The sequence below is a fragment of the Parambassis ranga genome, chromosome 12 (assembly GCF_900634625.1).
Source record: "Parambassis ranga chromosome 12, fParRan2.1, whole genome shotgun sequence".
Lineage (NCBI taxonomy): Eukaryota > Metazoa > Chordata > Actinopteri > Ambassidae > Parambassis > Parambassis ranga.
The window spans coordinates 5,497,935-5,515,220 of NC_041032.1; the positions used below are offsets into that span (position 1 = coordinate 5,497,935).

At 41.0% G+C, this 17,286-nt stretch overlaps 1 protein-coding gene across 2 annotated transcripts in view; it reads right to left on the reverse strand.

Annotated features, from left to right (window-relative positions):
- Window positions 1-17,286, reverse strand: part of tln1 (talin 1) — a 37,459-nt gene that overhangs the window by 18,857 nt on the left and 1,316 nt on the right. Inside the window, exons 2-20 of one of the 2 annotated variants that reach the window (XM_028417877.1) lie at window positions 9,065-9,134; window positions 6,656-6,818; window positions 5,258-5,355; window positions 4,768-4,897; window positions 4,488-4,640; window positions 4,259-4,401; window positions 3,963-4,090; window positions 3,812-3,872; window positions 3,500-3,604; window positions 2,953-3,108; window positions 2,737-2,838; window positions 2,442-2,518; window positions 2,088-2,268; window positions 1,871-1,984; window positions 1,672-1,780; window positions 1,374-1,582; window positions 1,187-1,285; window positions 608-670; window positions 13-180 (exon numbers count right to left, since the gene is read on the reverse strand). In XM_028417877.1, the coding sequence (XP_028273678.1) occupies window positions 13-180; window positions 608-670; window positions 1,187-1,285; window positions 1,374-1,582; window positions 1,672-1,780; window positions 1,871-1,984; window positions 2,088-2,268; window positions 2,442-2,518; window positions 2,737-2,838; window positions 2,953-3,108; window positions 3,500-3,604; window positions 3,812-3,872; window positions 3,963-4,090; window positions 4,259-4,401; window positions 4,488-4,640; window positions 4,768-4,897; window positions 5,258-5,355; window positions 6,656-6,785 (2,226 nt within the window). In that variant the 5' untranslated portion in view covers window positions 6,786-6,818; window positions 9,065-9,134. The remainder of the gene's footprint in view (window positions 1-12; window positions 181-607; window positions 671-1,186; window positions 1,286-1,373; window positions 1,583-1,671; window positions 1,781-1,870; window positions 1,985-2,087; window positions 2,269-2,441; window positions 2,519-2,736; window positions 2,839-2,952; window positions 3,109-3,499; window positions 3,605-3,811; window positions 3,873-3,962; window positions 4,091-4,258; window positions 4,402-4,487; window positions 4,641-4,767; window positions 4,898-5,257; window positions 5,356-6,655; window positions 6,819-9,064; window positions 9,135-17,286) is intronic. The other variant, XM_028417878.1, reaches the window with a different exon arrangement.

Here is a 17,286-nt window from a genome sequence, read left to right on the forward strand (position 1 = left end):
TGGTCCACTCACCCTGGTGCAGGCCACCAGCTGAGATGTGGACAGAGCACACTGAGTGGCTGCTGCAATGACCCGGTTCTGCTGGGCCGAGTCCTCCGTGTTCTGGGCAACGTTCTTTGCTTTGAGCACCAGGGCTGCAGCAGCGTTAGCCACAGCTTTAGCCAGCTGCATCAGCATATCCTGACAACAACACACAGCAGTCAGCATGACTTAGCACTGATCAGACAATAGTCATGAAAGGAGGAAGGCTGTTTATTAACAGTGATTCCAAGTTTGGATTCTTGGAATTCTATTGATTGTTTCAGATCTTGTTAGGAACATAAGATTAAATCTGAAATTAATATTAAATCTCTTGGCAAGCAAGTAAACTATCTGAACAAACGGTTGACTACTGATGTCCTATTGGATGATTCAATCAAACTTGATCAGGTTTGAGCTGCCTCCAGTGAAAATTCCCTCTGGAATCATGTGCATCAAATTTAGATCTATACTCAATTGTGAATTATGATTTTTTTTTTATTTTTACTTACTACCACCTTGTTCAAAAAGATATTGTTGTGATTGGCCTTAAGGAATGAAGCATTTGTCGTCAGGATGTATTTGTTACCAGCATTTGATAATGAGAGGGGACTTTCCATCTGGCACCCCTGACAGATCCTTTACCTCGAAACTGTCAAATTTAGACAGCAAATAGATAATAAATAAATTAATAAATAAATAAATACAAAGGTTTCTGCTGCTGCACGTGACAGTGATGTATTAGTCACCGTTTCAAACCCTTTCTCAAGCCCTATTCACGTGGTATCTGTGTAACATAAGGAATGCTTGTGATTTAAAAATGACTTTCATGTCTGCATTTTGTTGCACATTTCACATAACTTATGTGAGCTTGCAATGCCATATCATGTTATTATCATCAAGATTTTAATTCAAGCTGAATTTTTTAAATTCGAGATGGTCCAGTTCATATGGACTCCATGCCGATACCAACGTATGCTCAACGATTTTTCACCAATTTGAAGAGAACGTCAACAGGCATGGGCAGATTCACCTGACATTAAGGTCAAAGCAGTTAATATAAATTACTCTAGGTCTGCTGATCCTGTGTGAATAGGGCTTTACACATAGCATCATTTGTAGTGCAACACAACAATGAAATACCACCAAAAAGTTAAGATGGTCTTACCTGGAACTGTGGATCTGTGTCCGTCTCTCCTATGTGAGACAGCAGCTCTCCACTGGCCTGACCCACGTTTCCTGCAGCCTGCAGCAGGTTCTGACGAGGCTGGAAGCAAAAGAACCCAAACATTAGAGTATATAAAGAAACAAAAGAAACATGTTTCCATCTTCCGTTCAGTCAGATGGTTGTTTACCTCTGTGTTTGCAGGTTGGGCGGTCTTCAGCATGTCAGAGACAGCGCTGGCAAGGTTTTTGGCAGCACCCAGCAGCTGCTGCCCGTTTCCTCCCTCGTCCTCCATGAGCGCTGCCAGGAGTTTCACACCCTTTGACATCTCAGTCAGGTTGGAAGAGATGGTGGTAACAGCACATCCCACTGCTGTGTAGTCCGTCTCTGCTGGATCACCTGAGGAGAGACAAAAAAACACAGATGAGAGGAAAAGCACAAAACAGAGACACGAATAAGAGACAAAGTAAAACAAAAACTCCTCCTGCCTGCAGTGAGGTTGACCATGGACGCTGTGCCTGCTGTGATGGCATCCACCTGAGAATGGATCTCATGCTTGGACTCATCCATCTTGTTTTTGCGCCAGGCTTGGGACGCCTTAGACAAAACAAAAAACAAAAGCCTCAGATATCAAGAGATATCATGTTAGCACTCAAACCAATCCATGTGGACAGAGTTAAGCCTTACAGCGTCTGTTCCCAGCGGGGGCAGCGTGTCAAAGTCATCCAGAGCAGCTTGAGCGGCGTGGACAGCCTGCATGCTGGAGTTGATGGTTCCAGTCAAGGCTTGCTGGGCTGAAGTCTGAGAAAGCACAATGTCATATGCTGTAGTACCCATTCATAAGATACAAAACAGATTCAGCAGTAATTGAAGAGTACAGCTCAGGTATCCGTCTGTGTTTTACCAGTGGAGGCATGTGTCCTCTGTGCATCTGTCCGGTGGTGATGTGCTGCTTGGCCTGAGGCATGGAACCCATCTGGAAGCTCTCTGGTCCTCCTGCTCCTGTGCGCATGATGGCTGGCAGGGCCACGGATCCCGTCTCCACCTTACCCATCTTATTGAACTGCTGCTGCAGGACCGTGGACCTGTGGAGGGATGTTAGGAGGACATGAGGAAAAACTAACCATCAATAGACAGTTCCATCACCTTTACAGTGCTCTGCACATCTTCCTGGTGGGCTTAACACTATTTAGAGAAAGGGATCCATGTGTTAAAGAGTACAGGAAGGCACTGCTAGTTAGTGATAACACACACTTACTTTTTGGGTGACACTGAATCTTCCAGCATGGTTGACTCTTCATCTCCTTCCAGGCCAAAGTGGTCTTTGCTCTTTTTCTGTGGATTTTTAAATAAAACATGTTGTTGTGGTTGTGATGAAATATCACATTTTTAAAGTTAGATCTGAAAAGTACAGAGCCAGGATTCCCATGTGGTGCATTCAAGGACAACTGGAAAGCTTCTTTTAATAATGAATTATATAATTTTGGGGAGTAGAACCAAGCCCTTCATTGATATGAAACATTACAATTCTAACTTCTAAGTATTAGGCTGACCTTTTTGAGGATGATGTCGATGTATCCAGCAATAAGCTGGGCAATCTGCTCTCCCTCAGTGGTCTGCACAGAGTAGTATCCGTCCTGGTAGTCTCCAAAGTCCTATAAGAAGGACAAACCACCAGCTCACACTTACACTTGCTTGCTTGTTGGTGATACAGTGAACAGAGATACAGCTCTGATGCTGTTGAGGATGAATTACACCCATGAACTCACCAGGGTGAAGCTCTTGGGTGAGGCAGCCCATCTTTTGATGTTGGTCAGGTTCCACTCCTGGATGACCTCCTTGGTCTTCTCGTCAACCCTCATCACGCTCTCTTTGGTGATCCCCAGCAGACGAGGCACTAGTTTGTTCTTACCCTTCATTTTTTCCTGGAGGAGGTGAAGTGAAAAGTTTAATGTGTGTTAATGTGTTTTTTTAATGCAGTGACACAACTGTGGTTCAGATAATACCACTCAGGCTTTTATGAATATAAACAGTCAGTCAAACCATATACACTTTGCACCTAAATTGCTATGACTGCTTCAGAAGGAAGTCTGATTCTACCTCTTTGTTATGATTTCATCTGAATCAAAAATCAAAGCATGGAGAGTCAAAGAGAGTCATCCAGCTCATGCAGCAGTTCGAGTTAAAGAAGCCTTGCACTCTAGTTTAGGTGTGGGAGCATGTATGTCTGTGCAACCAGGGAAGTCAGGACTCTTTGTCTTTTAGCACACTAGTATTCAATCAATCAAAATAAATACTGAGTGATGAATTCCTCACCTTAACCAGAAAGAAAGACACTCCGTAGGTTTTCAGAGACCTGGCCAGCTTCACATAACTGACTTTGGCTTCAATCTCTGTCATGTTCTGGTAGTTTTTATGTGCCTGCAGACACAAGAAAGAAGCAGTCAGAGCAACAGCATCAAACAGGCACACCCAAACACAAATCATTTTTATCATATTTGTTGCATGACAACCTCATTTATGAACATTTCCCTCTTCTAGTCTAACATATCACTTTTCATTTAGATAAAATTCAGATACATAAGCAAGACCGTGGAGATTAGCACTGAAAGAGTCAAGCTTGCATACCTGGAAGATCTTTTTCTCCCCTTTATTCTTGATGTACTCTTTGGGAAGAAACTCCTTTAAACTTAACAGGAAAACACACATCGGGGTCATTGTATGAGTCAGAAGTAGTAAAAGAAAAGAAAACCATTTAAAACATGAAGCCAGCACTTACTCTAAAAATCCAGGTTTGTGTTTGGACTCGTTGTGGTCACCAAACTGAATCTGGCACTGGTAGCCTGCAAACTCACAGGCCTTGTCAAAGGAGACTGGATGAGAGCCATTCAGAATGTCATCACGAGCCTACACACACACAATCATCATCATCACCATAAATTATCAACGCAGCACAGATAAAGAGTGAAGATTTTTAAACATCTATAATGACAAAATTACTCCATCTCTCCAGGAAAGAAATTAATTGTAGCATAATAATAAGAAAAGGTCAGTAAACCCAGAGAAGGTTTCTACCTGTACATAGAGCAGGTTGAGCTGGACGGGGTCTCTGGAGTCCACGTTCTGATCTGAGTAGAAGAACTTCCTCCTCAGCAGCAGCATCTCTGTCTCCTCCACACCTTGTTCCCTCAACGTCCTACCATGGTCCAACCAGTTCACTACAGGAAAGCATCAACCACTGACTTAGAAAAGACGTCTTGGCCACGCAGGGTTCTGTTAGATTAAGGGCTGGTGTTTAACGTACACTCATCGTCTGTGTGGAGCTTCTGCTTCAGCTTCTCCATCTTCTTATCGTCTCTCAGCAGAGTCTTGTCCCTCTTCAATGTGCCTGTGGTTTCCTCCTTCTTCTCCTCACCAATGTCTCGCACCAGTGAGTATTCATCATAGTTTGTAATGCCTGGCAAACAAACGGCACCATTACCACATATACTACACAGGAAGAGCAACCTCAATAGAAAAAAGCCATATGACAACATTTGAGAATAGATTCAAGCACAACGTAAGCTGTGTGTGACAAAGCTGACCTATTCGAGCACAGATGGTCATCAGCATGTCACTGACAATCTTGGAGTCATCCACCATGACGGTCTTCACTGTGCCATCCAACATACGGATCTTGAGAGGCCTCTGCTTCTTCTTATATTCCAGAGTGTCCTGTCAGACAGAAGACACGGCATAGAAAAGAAATGTCAGAAGTAAGCAGCATTCTTCAAAGCCACAAACATAACTGGGTGTCAAAAACTGCAGTTCATCATGTGGCCACTTGAGGCTGGCACAAAAAGTGAGCTATAGCTCCATGTTAGAATATACTAAAAAAATACTTTTTCCCCATTGACACAGCATTTTCACTCTGACTAGATTCTATATCCTTCCTTTTATTTTCTGTATGGGAGTTGTGTTGTGTAATAAGAGTCTCTGTATTTATTACACAGCAGGTTTAACAAATAGTTATAACAATTTAAAGTGTCCATTAAAAAAGGATGTGATGTTGAAGTATGTGAAAGAGTGACTCACCCCATTCCTCAACATGTAGTAGTCCAGAGCCTTTACAGCCTCCAGCCAGATGCCTTTCTTTGGGTCCTCATCAGATAGAAACAGCCCATAGTCATTGGCTACAGAAGGAAACAGAAATACTGAGTGAGTCACTACAAAGCTGTACAAGACGCAACTTCCACTCTAGGTCAGTGGATCGCCAGGTAAAATATATGCTTTAACAGATTCATGCGCTTCAAAGATGTCAGGTTGTGCATGTGACAATTGGACACAAACTTTTACTCATTTTCTTGCAGGTATGTTAAATCACAAAAAACACCCAGCCACAGTCCCACAGCCTGCGTTTGTTACAGTTAGGTACCAAATCCTGTACTTTAACGGTACTGACTGGATTACTTTGGCTGCCAAATGTCAATCAATCAGAGTTAGTAGAAGAAACAACATTTATCCTGTAGTTGTCTGAGGGAGCTACTGATGACCTCACTACCCTCTACAAATATGATCCTCTGAATGTGAAAAGCCTCACAAGTAAGAACATGTACGTTCTGTCGAAATAGCTTGCTTAATAAGACAGAACTATGCACTCAGTTCAGCTGATGTATCTGTGAAACAGATGGCTATTCTCAGTTTACAGCAGCTCTTCTGTAAAGCCTGTAATCATCAAGACAAAGGCAGCAAGGCCACAGTTCATCTGCTTTTAGTACATTCCGTCTACTGAATATATACTCCTTTTATTCTTACTCAGTGTCTGCACCAGTAAAAGCAAAAAAGAAGATGCACGAGTGACTGCTGCAGCATAGTAGGAGGCTTTATTCTAAAAAAAACATAATAAAGAAGCTGGTTAAAAAACACAGATCTCCTGCTGTATGAGGGGCAAAGCAAGGCTATAAAGGTGCAGTAGAACACACATGTTGGCCTGCAGTCTACAGCAGAAACTGGCCCAGCTACAGGGTGTATTATTTCCTACATTTGTGAGTGACATGGAAGTGAATCACTATTGGAACTCACAAGAAAAATGGTGACAGTAAGTCACAACTTTGTGGTGTATCACAGACCTGAGTATGTCTCTCTGTCTATCCACAGACAGACAAGCAGAGCGTTGGTGCATCATGCCTCTAATCAGATCAAATTAAACTTCAGAAAAAAAAATATCGTACTTGATTTTCATACTGTGTAGAAAATAAATCTCTGCTTCACAAAGTAGACACACAAAGGTGATATTGGTTATGCCCAAAGTGTTCTCAGTGGTCATAAAAAGTTTGAAATTTGACTTGTTTTAGTGTTGTCTTGATCACACATACACTGATAGTTGTGTGTGTGTGGATCATAAAATAAAAAAGGCCAAAACTATGTCTTCAAATGGTTGTGTTATTATCTGTGTGTGTGAAACAGAAAAATGGAGAAAGAGAGGGAACTCACGCTGGCCAAGCTGTGCCTCAGGAACTCTCTCCCTGATGATGCGGCAGGCATCGTAGACCATGGTGGAAGGCTCAAACTGCATGGTTTTCACCACGTTCCCCACGCCGATCTTTAATGACAGGGTCACCATGATTGCTGCTCTGCACCTCCACCCGACTCACACCTGAAAGACGGCCCAAAAAACTGTTGAGAAAAGTTTGTATTTGGACAAAGTAAAGATACTATATTCTGGCATTATTCTTAAGTTCAGCAAAAGGAAGAACAGAACAATGGATCAGATACTAATTCTTACAGATCTATCTTTAGTTCAAGGACTTTTTAAGTCTTTTAATAAACTTCTCAGAACAGAATGAGGAACAACAGTTGAGTGACTATGCATGCTTTTATAGTCACAATTTTATAGTCGCACACATGCAAATACAAATGTAATGTATACGTATTTTTGCTCCACCAACATTATTCTTGCTACAAACCTTTACATGCCTGTGGATTATTATATGTCTTCAGTAGCTACCACACATCTCAGTGGTAACGACACTAGTTCCACAGGTTAGAAATGTGTGCTGAAAGCCTTCATGTGTGTTTACAGCAGCGAGGCTGAGGCGGCTGTGGAATCTTTACAAGATTCCTTCCTCTGCAACTTCTATCATGGGATGTTCATTTTCGTATGATTATATAATGCTCTGATCTTCTATTGTCTATTGAATGACACAAAATGAATTCCTCATCACCACTGGGTGCATAACCATCTCTACCAACTACTGAAACTATCTTCCAACACATCTGCACCACTGTGCCTGGACATAAGCAGTATAACAATGACACATAGGGCTGCAACGATTACTCGAGTAATATTCGAGGGCAAAATGCATCGACAACTAATTTAGTATTCGATGACTCGTTAGTGACGTTATTGAGAATGATTCTCTTGTGGGGTTTACACACACACACCGAAGCAATGACACTGCAGCGGTCCAAAGCAGGTATCTGTTAGCTGCAGCCGTATCTATGGAAAAACTATGACATTTACGTGTGATCCGAGTACTCCAATAATCGCAAAAATAACCAGCGAGTATCCGAGTATCAAAATACTTGTTTGTTGCAGCCCTAATAACACACTTAAACCACAACGTCAAGCTGAAGATTATACCACTAACCTACTAGTACATGCTTAGTGTTGCTACATATTCTAAAGAAAAAAAATCCTTTTAAAGAGGATTTTAAACACTGGGAGCTGCTTTAAATAAATTAAGGGCAGAGTGATCAGTGAAGGAATGAGGGAGGTGTTTTCACAGGTAGGGCCAGAGGGAGAAAAGGTAGTGGCATAGTTCATCCAGGTGCACAACAAGTATGAGCGCAGCTACACCATCACAAATTCTGAGCAGTGAGACATTTCGAATGCTGCTGGTTAGAAACTGCATGCCGACACACGGCCCCAGCAGATATTTAATGTCGGTTAACTGAGAGAAGAGAAGGAAGTCAGCAGGAACAGCTCTGAAGTGACTGTGGTCAGTTCACACCCATTGTGCCTGAAAGACAAGGTACTGCGAGCACCTCAGACGATGATGAAGCCACAAATAGTGCTCTGCATGCTTTGTAAAACTGAAAGGTTTAACTATGACAAAACCACTGTGCATGCATGTGAAGGTAGAACAATCTGTGGCAGTACCATTAAATATGTGAACTATTAAAGTGAGTTTTGTTGGTTGGTAGCCATCATTGAGTCTCTCTCAATGTGCAACATTGGGAACAGATGGCAGAAGAGTGCAGTTAGGTAAAAGGTAAGGCTTACAATCGGGCGTTGAAGTAAATAAGCCAAATATTGTAAGATTACCAATATTACTGTATCTGTATCTGTTTGAAAAGTGAGGCACACTGTGGCTGGGAGAAGGCCTGAGCTGTTTGGAAATGACATCTTCTTTACAGAGTGACGGCATGTGTTGGCATCCACACTCAGAGGGACTGAATGTCACAACACAGACTCCCTGACACCATGCGCCTCATATCCCACTGACACTGCATCACTGTCAGTCCATCCTCAGATTTCCGGCTCCCTTCTTGATGACAGGTGGGGTGTGTGTGAGGGTGTGTGTGAGGGTAATGTTTCATGATATAAAAAGGATGCTGAATATTGTAGACATGAAGAGACTAAGAAACAGACACTGAAATATGCAGGAAAATAAGACATTATACAACTTTCACAAACCAGAACTTTATTGTATAAAATTATATTCTATCATTTTATTTTAATGGATTTTTCCTGCAGGTTTTTAAATTATAATTTATTATTTTTTATATAGTTATTTGAAAAATACATGAGATGCTGCTGGTTGTGTTTTGTCGTTTTGCACTCCGTTTACTGATATCCACTCATATTTAAACTCAACAGAGGACAAGTGAGGTAAATACCTGCTGTAAACCAATGCTTTAGTGACGGCGCTCCTGCCCAGTCAGATTATAAAGTCTGGGTTTCTTCTTTCTGGTTGAAGAAACAGGAAAAAAAAAGACAAAGACCATGTTACAATCATTTTCTAGACATAACATCATGCTTTTACATCCATGACAAAAATCAAAGTGCAACCAATTTCACACATTATTTACAAACGAAGATCCATCCTTATATAATCCTTACATAATCATGGCAAAAACATTTTAAACACTGTGATAACGCAAACATTGCAAAGCCAGACACTACTCCACATTATCACTTAAAGAAACAATGCAGGGTGCTGTGTCAATACATCCGCCGTTACAATAGAGTCTTGTGAAATAGTTCAAGTATTTGTGGACAGGGGTTACAGGAGTTTGGTTCAAACTAGCACTATAATGAACAGCTGGGAGACTGAAGGCTTTAACTCCAAGGGCTGCTCAGAAGGCAGTAGTGGTATCATTTCTTGAAATGAGGTCTTTCATGTACAACATGATGCATATTAGAAAATAGGCCAAATAATATTTTTAGAAGTTGCAAATTCTGTGTTCAAAGTCTGTCTATGTCTATGAATAAGCTAAAAGGAGTCTGATGTCGCAGTCAATCATGGCTGCCTAGGCATGCTGAGAAATGCTTTTTTAACAGAATCCTGTTAGTCCAAACTATGTATTTTTGCAGGATTTTAACTGAGGCATGTATATTAACAAGTTTTTCAAAAAGGTATCATGTTTTTTTTAAGTTTAGATTTAGTTTTTTTTTTAAACAATGGAAGTACATGTTATACATGACACATTCGATGACCATCAGAAATGTCATTCTTCCTGTTTTTGGTGCAATTCTTCAAAGCTGCCAGCAGGTTTTGGGGTATATCAGGGTCCATGATGGATGTTATTTATGTACCAAGGTGGGTGGAGCTGGTGTTCAGGAGGGTGCTTGGCATGTATAACATTGAAGATGTTAAGAGAAGTATATAATTAACAAAAGAAACACCTTTATAAATGTTTTTGCCTTTAATTTATAAATTTGTATTATTAAAAGTTTTCAAATCAAAATTTGAAATGTGTTATACAGAAATTCAAGTTAGTCTCATCCTGTTTCATTTCCCTATACTCAGTCACTCACTGTCATTCAGCACAATAAGCTTGCACACAGCAGTGTTTCTCTCTGTTGGTCGTTTTTTGTAGTAGTTCTTATCCGTCTGTCATGGATGAAATAATATCTGCATCCACTCAGCTATTTAGCTATTTTGGTTTGGAGTTGGGGGCTGGGTCAGGTGTCAGTGGTTTCAACTTGGATTCCTCTACTCTGGAATGACAGGGTCCCAATCAGATGTCCCGATGTCATTTCCTGTTTTAAAAAAGCTGTTCAAAGCCATAAAAGGGCATTTCAGACATCTGTATACTCCCGGCTATGATTCAGCCTGGAGCAAGGGATCCTGTCTGCAGTAAGTGTGAGTCTTGAGGAAAGATAAAGGCTGAGTAATCCAAAGCTCATCCTGCTCTGTACATTAAAGCTCCCCTGTTCAAATTGTTCCTCTATCATCAGTGACTGCCTGTATTATTAAAGAGACATTTAGGAACTTTAATTCCCACCAGAACCAAAGACTATAAAATTGAGAGGGCCCCGACCTTCCGCTCTTCCTGTTTAATTAGTGTCAAGTCAAGACAGAAAGATAATCTGCTTTCAAGAAAAAAGAGTCTGCTTCACATTTTGTGCTGCTTCCCTCTCCACCCTGACTGAAAGAGGAAGTGCAGAGTCACAACAGTAATTACAGCAGTTACCCAGAAATGAGGAAGAGTGGACTGAAGGAGTTTAGAAAACACTGCAAAACAACATGAGGAAAAAAACTTTCATCAGAGGTTTCTCTACATAATTAAAACAACCATTATTAAAATAGGTTTTATTTCATATAGCCAAATAAGGTTAAGCTTAGATATAGATGAATTCATGTCTACTTTATGCATAGCAAAAACAACAACTTCCTGTCCATCATGTCTACATGACTTCCAGTGAAAATGCCAGCAGCCAACTGCCAAACATCTGCTCTGACTCCAGCAGATACTGTACATCACAATGTCTATCGTGTCCTTCAGACTTGACCACACTTACAGTGGGGCGACCACAGAATATTACAACAACTTATCATCCTGCACCAGCATGACACATTGTACTCCCAATTGCTGATAAGTGCATCACACAATGCTGAACAGCTCTAGCTTCAAAAACAACCAGCTTGATGTATCGTTGTGGAAATTTAAAACATCCTTCATTCATTTTCCATGTTGCCAAACTGCACAGAAGCCAACTTTAAAGGGACAGTCAGCCTTAAAATCAAACATTCATGTTATAGTACGGTGATGTGAGCAGGAAGGGAAGAGGAACTACAAGCAGAGTTCCACATTTCACACGGTGATCACTGTAACTGTGGACAGGGTTTTCCTGATACAAGTGCTTCATCAATAAGCATCCACAGACTGAATGAAATCCAGCTGGAAAACACAGCTGTTCAGCAACATCAAAGCTGATTATAACAGTTATACAAGGATAAATCATACATGATCTTCTTAATTCTTTTAGATTGAGAAGTGAGTTTATCAAATTACAATCTGATAAATCCAGCCATTGGTGGATATTATGGTTACATTCAATATTTATGGGTTTTTCAGCTTGCAGTAGAGCCTGCTGGTATGCAACAGCCATTATCTTGCCACCCATCACACACAAAAAAAACATAAAATATTATTGTCATGGTGATATTGTAACTAAATTAGCTGTTATGACCTACAGCTGCAGATATTTGTTATTGGCAGTTAGGGACAGAGAGATTCCTTATCATTTATTGTGTATATTACAGTCATTAGTACAGAGTTAGTCACTGATGTTCCCACATTTGAAGGGGAAAACCAGGGCCCTAATGTCTGTAGTTAAGACAAAACAGTGTTCATTCAATAGAACAACAAAAACATTTAGCAGATACAGACCTATTGTCCAAGGACCTGAGTCCACAGACTAAAATGCCCAAATATAGGGTAACCATAAGGGTCTGACAGCTTCTGTGGTACTACACTTAGCTGTATTCCTTTAACTATGGATGCATAATATTGAATTTTTGCCGATATTCTATAGGTTAATACCATTATATTCACATTTTGTTCCACTTAATGGCAGAGCCTTTCTTATAGTGTGAATTACTTATTTAAACTGGGTAATGACCCTTTTTAGTGTTGTAGAAATGTCAGTGCTGAGCTATCATGAGCAGACAGCAACTGTGCTAACACTCTCTGACACCACACTGCACACATACAAATATTCATACACTGGACTATCAGGTTCTGTTAACAAAAGTTGCACTTACATAATTCTCATTTGGCACTGAGGTTCAGACCTTTGTTTATAAATAATGCATCAACATATTTAGCTACAAATCAGGCATGCCATTTTTCATTGTCTTGGTTTTTAAACAAAGTTGACAAGACTGTTTGCCTTAATAGGATCCCCTCATGTTCAGCTTAAACCTAAAAGTTCACACACAGGAGCTGTCACTTCTTTCTGAACTTTCAATCTTTCTACTTAGACTTATGCAGTTATTAGGACAGACACCTGTCAGCCTAATGTGGTTAACTGTTGTGTGTGTGTGTAGGAACTGCACGTGGTGATACTCACAGAGGGGGACATTAAAACCTGGCTCAGTATACATTTCTGTTCGTTCAATGAGGCTAAGTCCTGAAACGAAAGTGAAAACCCTGCAGTTTAGTCTGGCGTCATGTTTGCTAAAATGTAGGTGACCTTCTTAGAACAAACACACCAACAATATCAAGGTCAGTAAAAGGGATGGAAGTCATGACTATACATGATATGTCAAATAAGTCAATGATGATGATGGAATGATTGTGTTTTTTTCTGTCACTACAACACATGAAGAGCCCATCAACAATTAACTATAAGCCTAATTAGCTTAGCAAAACAGCAATAGAACATTGATCTGTTGGCTGTGACAACATCTGTCTTCACATGTTACTAAAAGTGTTGACAGCAATGTAGCGAGCAGCAATGAAGAATGGTTCACACCGAGTTCATGATGCTGCTCTGTGCAACCAATGAGATATACCTCCTCTGTTCCCAGCCACATTCAAACATCCTGTGTGATGGTGACCTTCAGCAGCTCTGCAGTTGCTGTGGCTGCTGCTGCACAGTGTGGGCAGAACAATACTAGCTCAGTCGCAGCACACAGAGGAGTGTCGATATTACTGCCACCACTCCAAACAGGCAGTGCTTGACCATGAGAAGCTGGAGTCATGAGAAATGCTGCTGTTCAATTAATACAAACAGCATAACAAAATAGTCAATCATCTTCCTCATTGTTACCACTCTGCTACTAAAGAAAGTCTTCACACAGATGTGTCAACACTGTGCAGCTGCAGCCCAATTAAGAAATGAAGAGGTTGCAATCGATGAATGTGGGATGATAGTAAGATCTGTGTTTACCCTGCTGTGACACTGTTACAGTACCTTAATAGAGTACACACAGTCTGGCCTAGTAGTACACAAACACAAGCAACGTAACCACAACGCCCCCTCAACTTTTTGAACTCTCAGCACGTGATCCACTTTCTCCTGACATTTCCTGTCTACTCTCTAGATAAAAATAAAGTAGATATGTCACTACAACTCTTAATTACCTCTTCCCTGAGCAAGAAGCTCACTCTCCTTTAGCTGTTATGACCGTCCTGTCTACTGGAATATGTTGACAAAGAAATACTCTAAAATAAACAGGAAACCCTGGGAAGGAATTTCATTTAAAAAAAAACGGAAATGAGGCTAATTATTGCTGTTTTGGGCTGAACTGCACAGATCAGATTTCACTTGTGGAGGTATTTAAGCTGGGCGGAGGAAGAGTAAAGGAGCACCTATGACACAATTACAAAGAGCATGAGTAACTTGAACAAATAAATAAATAAATTGCTGCAGTGTAACATAATAGGGGTGCTTTGGTTTGTTTACAGTAAAATGAACATACACTTAACCCAACACCTAACGCAGACCACGCTAATCTGCCCAGCGTCTGAGCCAGCATGGCTTATGGTTCTGTAGCCTCTGTTCTAAGGTAGGCTAATGTAGCATTAGGGATCTAAGCCTTTATGGGTCCCTTTATAGAGGCATGCCCTGACCGGGATTTGAACTCACAGCTACACTACAAAGGCAGCAGCAGCAGCAGCAGCAATACAGTCTGTGCAATCTAACAAAAATTACTTCATAGGCAGGACCAATTCAGATGAAGTCTCTATGAGTGAAATGTCCACTAATGTCCACCAATCCAGGTTTATTAGATCTAAGCCATCAACATGTATGTCAGTCAGAATCTCCCTAGGAATGAGGGTGATGCACCATATAGGCAAAATGACCACATTAAATGCACTGTAGGAGAGTAGGAGTAGGAGAGCATCTTGGGAAGCAGAAGACAAAGGTGAAAAGGAGCAGCAGGAAATACCAAACCCCTCCTTAAGATGTATCATCAGCAGATCAAGGAAGTGGCTGAGCAATCCAGTCCAGCACACTAAGGGTGTGTAGGGTAGTAAGGTGCAAGAGGCAAGCTGGGCCACTGAGAGAAATCAGAGAGAGAAACATCTGTGCCAATTTTGGTTTAGAAGTTTCAATTTCATAGGAGAACAACACAGGTAAAAGTTACAGACAGACAAGCAGCTGCTGTCCAACCAGACAGACATAGTGGTGGTTGAGCCAGAGGAGGGCAGTTGTGCTAGAGGTGCCAATTCCAACAGGCAGCAAGACTGCCAAGCACCTGGGATTGAATTAACAAGTGGAACAGCTGCCCAAAGTGGTAATAAGTGCACGCTAACTGTGAGTGGCTTCAGCCGATTGTAACACCTAAAGTCTCTGCCCACAAGAGAGCTGATCTTGGGTCAGTTATGTTCAACCGTTAAATCGCATCCAATGGCCAAGCAGGGCTTAAATTCTTATCTCAAGACCTTTATCAAGTTGTACCATTATACTTAGTAACATGTGCAATGTATTCAGGAACGTAGACTGTCACACACACGAACCTGCTACCAGAGTCATGGTTTTGGCACATTCTTGATACAGCAGAGAAAAATAATAAATCTTTCGATGTGTAACATTACACCTCTAATATATACACCTAACTTTATGGCGTCTCTGCTACCTCCAGCCTCACAGTGGAATTTGACGGCGCATTCTTTTGGAATACCAGCATCAAAACACAGGCGGAGGGAGAGAAAGGAAGAAGGGAGGCTTTATTCAATCTTATGTCACTGGCAGCCAACATCAGAACTAAATGCAGCCAATCCCAGCGGAATACAGGAATGTGAGGACAGAGAAATGCTGTGGCAGAGAGAAGACAACATCTCATCTAAAAATGTGCGCCTGTTTTCAACCCGAGTGGAATCAAATGCAGACTTCATGTCTTTCAGACAGTCAGACAAACATGAAATCATATAAATATTACAAAACTCAGCTGTAAATATAGGATGTTTATTTATTATTTATATTGTTTATTTTATGTGTATTTGGTTGTGTTAGGAAACACAACACACCAAATGTGAAATGTGGTTCAGTTTTTTAATCATCACACGTAAACCACTCACTGATGCTGGGTCTTTCTCACAGGCTGCTGATTGGTCAATACCATTTGTGGTTTGGCCAGAAGCACATAGCTTGAAGTCTGTTGAGAGTTTGGGATCTCTTATCTCTATTTGCTATTGTTTGTAAACCCATATAGAAGGCAAGAAATTCAACTGTTGCCATATGAATGACTTTACGGAGTTCATTTGATGAACAGAGACGGCCTACAACAGGCCAGAGATTTAATTAAACTCTTGGGTGAGTATAATAAATGAGTTCTATTTATCTAACTTCCTCTCAAACCTAAGTATGAAGAAACTGACAGACAGATCTCTAAGCAAAAAAAAAGGCAGCTGCTGAGGCAAACTTTGCTGCATCATCTGTCAAAACATGCGTCTCTTTTTAACCCACCTTGAATATAGCTGTTTCCAAATGTAGAAATATTGTGGTTAAACTGCACTAAGGTTGATGAATTTATGTGGTAAGGATCTGTTGTGTACACATTCATTGTGGAATAAAGAATGCTCTTAGTCATTAGTGTGGGTAGGAGTGACTTCCAGGAGCTGGTGTATAAAGAGCAATTGAGTTCAGCAAACAACATCCCTCCTCAGGCCTTCTGAAGCACATTCCGTCTGACTGAGCCACTAGTGCGGCCTTGCACGTAAACGACAAGCAGCTGATTTCTTATTATCAAAAGGAAAGATATGTTTTTTTCCTCCATGTTTGGGAAGGGAAATGAAAAGTTTTGTTTTTACTACAGCCTGCACCACAATCAGTTTTTGTGTGAATACAAATCAGTCAATGGTGCTGCTGACACATCAAAATGGATCAAAAGGCTTCGTGGGAGTCGTATACAGAACTTGAAATGAGCAGCACCTCCTTACCATTGTGAAGCACTGTGACTAAATAATCAAAAACACTGCTCTCTCATAAAAATGTAACATATACTTCCCAACAGCTGTCTGATCTTTACATGAAGAGCTGCCTCAGGAGAGGTCTGACTGAACTCCCCAGGCATCTGACACGGGCTTGGGAATTGGCTCTGGTCTAAAACAAATGATTTCTTGTGCTGGAGTAGTGGCAGCACATGTTGTCTTGACCAAATAAGGCTGAGTGAAAACACTATGGTCCAATCTCTGCAGCACGCTGGAATGAAAAGCAGGTTTCCTTAACTGGTGTGAGAGTGAGCCATGATACAACGCACTGACACCTATCCAACAGAGCTTTGACTCTATAGGCTGGATGTGTGTGTGCCTGGTGGCGGATTAGCACTAAGGTTACAAAATCTTTTCAGCTTCCAAGTCTGAAATGCCTGACAACTTTCCAAGCTCACAGCAACGAATGAAAAAAAATGACAAGGATGAGACAAGCTGCAGACTACATGCGTGCTTTTTAGGAAACATTTCTCACAGAACACAAATATTCAGGTGCCTGCTGTATGTCTATAGTCTCTATTGAGTGCAGTTACCAGTCCCATAATCCTCTGTCTGCGTCTGCGCAGAAACATTTGTACTATATTCCCTTAAACTAATCACAGTTATTTTGGGTATCATCATGCACAAGCATCAATTTATTTCGCTTAGCAAACAGTCATTAAAATGGATAA